The 7788-nt window shown below is 36.3% G+C and overlaps 1 protein-coding gene across 1 annotated transcript in view; it reads right to left on the bottom strand.

Moving 5' to 3' along the window:
* Positions 1-3471: 3471 nt before the first annotated feature.
* The window catches only part of RIT2 (Ras like without CAAX 2), a 386411-nt gene continuing 382094 nt past the window's right edge, over positions 3472-7788 (bottom strand). Inside the window, exon 5 of the mRNA XM_021686323.1 lies at positions 3472-3874. Coding sequence (XP_021541998.1) covers positions 3647-3874 — 228 coding nt within the window. The 3' untranslated portion in view covers positions 3472-3646. The remainder of the gene's footprint in view (positions 3875-7788) is intronic.

Raw genomic sequence — 7788 nt, 5'->3', positions numbered from 1 at the left:
TTTTGCATCTATGTTCATCAAATATATTGGCCTGTAGTTTTTTTTATGGTTCCCTTATCTGGTTTTGGTGTCGGGTAATGCTGGCCTCATTGAATGAATTCGGAAGTTTTCCTTCCTCTTCTATTTTTTGGAATAGTTTGAGAAGAATAGGTATTAACTCTTCTTGAGACATTTGGTGGAATTCCCCTGTGAAGGCAGCTGGTCCTGGATTTTTGTTTGTTGGGGTTTTTTGATTACTGATTTAATTTCAATGCTGGTAATCAATCTGTTCAAATTTTCTATTTCTTCCTAATTTAGTTTTGGTAGGTTATATGTTTCTAAGGACATCCATTTCTTCTAAGTTGTCCAATTTGTTGGCAGACCCTTGGTTAAAAAGATTAAAGAGGGTGATGAGGATACTACAGGACTTAGAAGATGAGGAAGGAATTCTGCTGCCATGAGATCATGTAAGCCTTGCCTTTTTCCTGTACCCACATACAGTTTTAGAAAGGAAAGGAAACAGGGCAGAAATTTGAATGATCAAACACTAACCTAAGTACATGATGCAGAGGTTTTATTATTTAAAGATATTTCTTAAATTATTACCTCATATTAGCACTAAATTACTTACTGAATTAAAATTTAGTACCCCCGCCCCAGTTACCCATTAGTCAGAGGCTTGTGAGAAAGAACAGATGAGTTAGAAATAAAGTAGCTATTTGTTCCTTGCACATCGGAGTATGATATGAGTAATGTTTGACCCAAGTGCCCATGTTTTTTCCTCACTGGCATTTTCTGTGAAAGTTCCCAAGCTCAACCTGTACCTACTGAACACAAAATATAGTATTTTAGACTGCTATTGTCTCTGATCTGAGAAATTATTTTATCATGGGGACCCACAAGATAAGTTAATGAAAAACCCCTAAAAATAGATAGATGATACATTTCTGGATGGTAGGAAATTGTATTTAGAATTTCCTAAGTGCCTTGTTAAACTCACACACACACACACACACACATATACATGAGTGTGGTATCTAGAAAAGTGCTTGGTACATAGTAGGCATTTAGTCACTATTTGATAAATTGTGTTGGGTGATTACACATTCATCTATAATGGACATGGATGCTTATTTTCAAGAGTTTCTTGACACTCCCTTAGCAATGCAGGCTTGTATACTTTGCGGTTTTCTTCTCTGAGCTTTTGAGATTGACTTAGATATTCTAGGTCTGGTTGGAAGTTTTCAGGGATAATGATCAAAAACAAGATCTTAGCATTTCGGTCTTATGCGAAGAGAGTGAATCAATAGCCCTTGGGCAGAAATATTTAGGTTTTATTCTTCTGGAACATTTCCTTCTGCCCAGTCTTCCAGGAGGAAGACTGGTTTAAAACAATGCTTGAAGTCTGCCTTAATCTCTGCTTGTAATAACTATCTCAATTTCATGTAGCCTCCAGGTGATAAATTACAGACCCTCCTTCCTTCTATAGAGTGAAATGGTAGGACTTGGCAAGTGTTACCCAACCCAAACCTCACTAAAATTTCTAAAATAAATAAATTATTTATTAACACTCATGGAGTATAAAGAAAGAAAAAGGAGTAAAAGAGAGATACAAAACTCTAGAGCCAAAGGCAGTGGAGCTTACAGTAATAAAATTTATAAAGACAGTTGTATTAGGAAATGAACCAAACAGTATTAGTATTCATAGATTGGGCACTCATCAGGTTTTCAACGATGTAGTTCCATCATATAAAACTAAGTGTCAAGTACTATGTTTCCTAGATTGCATCTTCTAGCAAACAGAAGAGTCTGATGGAATATAGTATACACAGGGTCTTCTCAGACATGGAAAGGTTCTGGAAGGTCAGGGGCTCCAGGATGAAAAGAATATACAGGAGACAAAGAACGTACTAACCCCTTTTTAACAGGACAAAAACAGAGTATTAAACATTCAGCACCAAGGACAGGAGGAAGCAAAGACCAGTTCTGTAACCATAAGAATAGCTTTATATCATCTCCATGTATTCTTTTTTAAAATTTGTTATTTCCCCTAATTAGGAATGCCTGAGAATGAAAAGATGAAGTGAATTTGGTTTTAGGATGCTATGGAATGGGAAGAACTGATTACTTTTTGTCCTACACCATAGAATATGAGGGTTGAGAAAACTCCAAAGGGAGAGACTTGGCAGCATTTAATTGCATGCCTAGTGCATAGGAGCAAAAGCAATGAAGTCCCTGTGGTTTTGACAAAGGCCTTGGTTCCAAGCAGTAAAAGGACCCACAAGTACACTATTCTGAAAGGCTGAAATTTTAGTCCATCAGTTGAAAATTTATGATCTCTTAATTCCTTCCAGTTGTATCTATGTTACTATGTAAAATGTGTCCTCTCATCTCATAATGTATAATCCCACTGTTCTTCAGCCAAGTGAGTTTTCCAACTATATGTTAAGCTGCCTTGAGTCATTCCTGCATTTTCAGAGATTAACAAGTTCTAGGGGCATTGTGAATAAAAGAATAAGTGTTTACATGTTGTATAACTATGCCCTCATCCTTCCTTTTCTCTGATTTATGATAAAAACTGTCCCCAACCCATGAAGACTGGTTGGATGGGTTCCATCTCATATTTAACTATTATTTAATACTTGTCTGTTAAACATTCAGAACTGTTCAGGTAAGGTGCTTTCTGAGCTTGAATTTGAATAAACCAAATCACACAGTGGGATCAATGAAGGAATAGACAATTTCATTTTCCATGATGATCTTTTGTAAACAAATCAGAAAAAGAGCCCTCTAACTGCTGGTGTTTCATGGTTTGAGTAAGAAGAGATAGGAAATTATGGCAACATAAGGAGAATATAGTGTCTCTGGATCAACAATGTTCTTGCCCTATGGGTGGTTGGTCCCAGTATAGGTGAAGCGGTCCTAGGAGGGATTCCCACTGCGAGGAAGCACGGTATCTCTTTATGAGTATCAGAGCCACCAAGTTCCTATTAGCCTCTCTCTGCCTGCTACAAAGACAGTGTCCTTTTACCACAGCTCAGCAACTTCACTGTGATAATTTTGCCAAAGCCTAATAGGGCAGAGCACTGCAAATACGGGGATATTTCCTTTCAGCCCTCCAACAACCCACAACTGGTTATTATTCAATAATTCCTCTAAGGTTTATCTTCACAAAAAAGCACCAAGACTTCTACAGTTAAGGAAAGACAGGGCTGCAGGCTCCTGCTCTGAATTGTTTCCCTAGTTTCATTATTTACTGAGATTCCTGAAATGCAAACAATCAGAGTCTTATCAGGCAAAGGCAGATCCCCTGAGCCTTTTATCATTCTGTCTGCAATTCTGAATTTCCTCTATAACCAGACAGCATACTAAATGAAGCCAGACTCTTTAAAGGGAAATGAGGCAATTGGAATGTCAATTTTATTTAGTAATATATTGTAAAAACTTAAACAGCATATCCAGCTGATTGACAAAATCCATCCAACTGTTAAGGGCAAAAGAAAACTATCTCAAGAGGTACAGTTATGCAAATCTTGCTTTTACCTATAGGCAGATATTTAAAGAGAAAGGGAGAGAGACACAGAAAATATTGAAGCAGAATGCAACATCTGGAATTGTCCAACTGATAAAATTCAGAGAGAGAATAAGGGAGTTAGAAGCAAGGATATCATGTCATGTTTTCTTTCTTCTTCTTCAATGAGCCTTTTAACTTCTTCCACAGGCTGTCTTTTCTCTTCAGTTTCTTTTCCATCAAGGATGGCATGGACTCTTTCTTGCGGATTTCCCTCACTAGACCGTGAAAGGCATCATCAATGCAGAATCTGAGGGCCGCAGAGGTCTCAAAAAAAGCACAGTTATATTCCCTGGCCAGACTCAAGCCTTCTTCTGTAGAGACCTAAGGGAAAAATAAATGATAGTAAAAAGAGAGAAAGGAAGAGATGCTTAAGTCAAAAACTATGTTCTCTATCAGGACTATGGGCATGTTATATGAAAAGAAAATAGAATTTGTTGTAAAGGAAGGTTTCTAGAATTTCTTGAAGGACAAATGAGAAATCAGAATCTCTAAAAGGGCAACTGATTAGAACTTATTAAAAATCAATTCTCCAGACTTTAAAAAAAGGTAACATAGCACAGTGGTCAAAACCATGGCTTTAGAGTAAAACTGCTTGGTTTCTGAGTTTCAGCTCTCCCACATTTGAGTTTTGCAAACTTGGGTAAATTTCTTAACCTTTTTGGCCTCAGTTTTCTCATTTGTCATCTAGAATAATGACACCTGCTCCCAAGGCTTTTTGTTAGTGTGTCTAATGTGCCTTTTACAGATAATGTTGCTGAGTACATATTGAAAGCTTTATAACTACTGTTGTTAATTATAGTCCAGAGCTTTCAGTTAAGAATAAGCCAGAATGGGGGCACCTGGGTGGCTCAGTTGTTGAGCGTCTGCCTTCGGCTCCGGTCATGATCCCAGGGTCCTGGGATAGAGCTCCGCATCGGGCTCCCTGCTCCGCAGGAAGCCTGCTTCTCCCTCTCCCACTCCCCCTGCTTGTGTTCCTGCTCTCGCTGTCTCTCTCTATGTCAAATAAATAAATCTTTAAAAAAAAAAAAAAGAATAAGCCAGAATGAAGTTGCCATGAACTTGAGAAATGATCTTCTGACAAAAGAAAACAAAAGCCAAACACCACATTATAAGTCTCTAGCTAAACACTTCAGAGCATGGTTAGAGGTCTACCCAGGTTGTGTGGCACTAAATCTAGGTGGTGGTGCATGTTATTGTAATGGGTCCTCTAGGGATGATAAACTGACTGAGGTCAGGAACTGTGCCTTAACATCTCTTTAATGTCTACTACAGTGCCTGGTACCTAAGTCACCATTAGAGGAGAAAGGATGATTAATAAAAAATACCTGGATTTAAAAAGTATGAATTAAGATGCAAACATAAGTGATGTACAGGAGATTATGTGACACTGTAGCTGGGTGCTAATAATCCTGCTCTAACTTTAGCAATCCCATTAAGCTCCACTAGATTATTCACACTGGCTTGAAGAAAGCAGGATAAGGCTGCTTTGACTCAGTATGTTCTGATGGCCTCTTTGTCCATACTTGGTCTATTTATTAAATTTACTCACATGTGTATATATTGATATGTTCATATTTCCTGCCAAATGGAAGTGTATGGTGAATTGGAGACTCCATCAGCCTGTACCCCTGAGTGACTGTGACCAGGACTATGGGGAGTAGAGCACCCAGTTCACCAGGGTGGGTATATTCACCAGGCATAATTAAAGTTCATCAGCTTAAAGCTGATGACATTTTGGAGTTGTTTGTAACCGGAACATAAACCACTTTTTCTTAACTGATACACCATGCTGTAATAAATGATTGAGCTGGGATATAAAAAGGTGTCTGATTTCAAAGCCAGGTCCTTTCTAGTCTTTCTTTGAAAGATCAGCCTCACTAAGGGCTTTCATTCCTGCTGGCAAACACACCCATCCTTTTTCAAGCTCATTTCTATCTTTTAGTAACTAAAGAAATGCAGATAAAAGCAACCAACTAAAGTTATTAAGATTCTGTCTTACCAGCAATTAGACAAAGTCATACATTTATTAACTTGTCTGATTTCCAAGGAATCACAGGTGACAGTCTTACCAAATGCTTTGACACTGCATACCATGTGTTGCCATTTATTTTTCAGGCTCCTGTACCAATTTTCCCAACTCAGAAGGTAACAGACACATATTTGCTATTTTTTATAGCAACACCACATTTCTGGTATGATTTTCTAGATTAATCCCCTTTCATTAGGATACACACAGCCTCAAAATCCCTGTGGCTTGCAAAAGTGTTTCTTGCTCTCACTGCTTATTAGCGACTAGAGGGCAGACTATGTCAGTTCAGCTCCAGGCTATGGGTTGGGATCTGGTTTGTCCCTCCTGTCTTATTCTGAGACTCAGATTCAAAGAGCTCGTCTTATCTGAGATATGATGTTCCATGACAGAGCAGTGGGCAAGAGGCAGACATAATTTTATCTACGTCTCAAAGGTCAAAAGACAAATGGAGAAAACCTTAAGTCAATGAAGCAGGTTGTATACTTAGCTCACAAAGAATTGTAAAGAAATAGAATCTACCAAAACCATTTATATGTAAGTGCAGCACACTATCCAGTTAAAAAAAGACAAACATTGTGCGACCAATTTTTTTTAAACACTTGTAGTTGGAACACCGTACAGGTAAGGATATAGAGTGAGATTTGAATGGAAATTAATACAAAAAGGTATTATAACAGTATCAAAGTATCAAAGTAGATAGTTAAAAATTATTGCTTAAAAAGGTGAATCTATGATTAACATAACAATAAAAAATTTTAAAAAAGGTGAATCTATCATGATACACATTTGTATGTACCAAAAATCATAGCCTCATTTAATAAGCCAACAGAACTAAAATCTAAAATCATAGTGAGAAATTTTAACCATTTTCCCTCAGCAGTTGAAAGAATACATAGGTAAGTCAATAAGGATGTATAAGGTTTGAACAAAACACATTTGATCTAATTTATATAGATAAGATGCTGTACCCAACAACTGAAAAATTCATTTTCTTCAAATGAACTTGAAGCATTTATACAGATTGACTTCATGCTAAGCTATAAAGCAAGTTTCAAAGTAGCAACCTCAAAAGGTTACCCAAAAAATCAGCAAAGTAGACCAAAAGGGAGCAAAGGGAAAGAATGATAAAGACAGAAATAATGAAATAGAAAATAATCATGCAGTGGAGAAGACTAAATCTGAAGATGTTAAATTGATAGAGCCCAGGCAAGACAGGTTAAAGGTGGAAAAGGGTTACAAATAAACAGTATCAAGAATGACAAAGTAGACATAAGTACAGATCCTATAATCATAAAAAAGGTAATTAGGGAATATTATATTTGTGTCAAGAAATCTGACAAGTTAGATGAAGGACAAATTCCTAAAAAAAAATTTACCAGAACTTTACCCAAGAAGAAACAGAAAATCTATATTATCCTACATCTTAGACAGGAATTAAATATGTAATTAAGACTTTTCCACAATTAAGTCTCTATAACCAAAAACCTTCTTTGATGAATATGTGTGGATATATTTACCAAAAAACTTGTACAAAACAGTTCTTAGCAGCATTATCACAGATAACAAAAAACTAAAAGCAACACAAATAAGTGAATTTGATAATTTGTTGTATTTGAATAGAATGGAATACTGTTCAATGCAAATGAATCAAATATTGTTATATACAACTTAGATAAATCTTACAAACATAATAGTGTTTAGTGACAGAAATCAGACCTATGAAACATTTTTAATAAACATTTTATAAACATTTAGTTTTAGATTTATAAAAATGTGGCAAAGATGGTACAGAGAGTTCTCATATACCCAATGTCTAATTGTTCTGCTTGTTATATTAATATGGTACAAGTTACACTTTTAGAAAGTTGAAACACAAGAAAACTAGTGTTAGGAGTCAATATGTGTTTCCTTTGGGAGGTGACACAAGGGAGTCTTCTGGGTGCTTTTTATTATCTTCCTTGATCTATATGGTGGTTTCAAATGGGTTCACTTTGTGATAATTTATGAATTGTATACTTATAATTTGTATACTTTTGTATATGGTGCATCAATGAAAAACTCAAACAAATGTACTATATAATAGGAAGTACCCCCTCTGAATTTGGAGCATCACCATTTCCTCAAGTTCAGTAGTATTTCTATAGCTAAATGTTTCAACATTCACAGTAAATAGGATATGTAAAGTCTCAGATCACATCAGATCATG

This window comes from Neomonachus schauinslandi, chromosome 14, assembly GCF_002201575.2.
Source record: "Neomonachus schauinslandi chromosome 14, ASM220157v2, whole genome shotgun sequence".
NCBI classification, from domain to species: Eukaryota; Metazoa; Chordata; class Mammalia; order Carnivora; family Phocidae; genus Neomonachus; species Neomonachus schauinslandi.
Note: the sequence above shows the minus strand (reverse complement) of the source record. Positions and strands in the feature narration are given on the sequence as shown.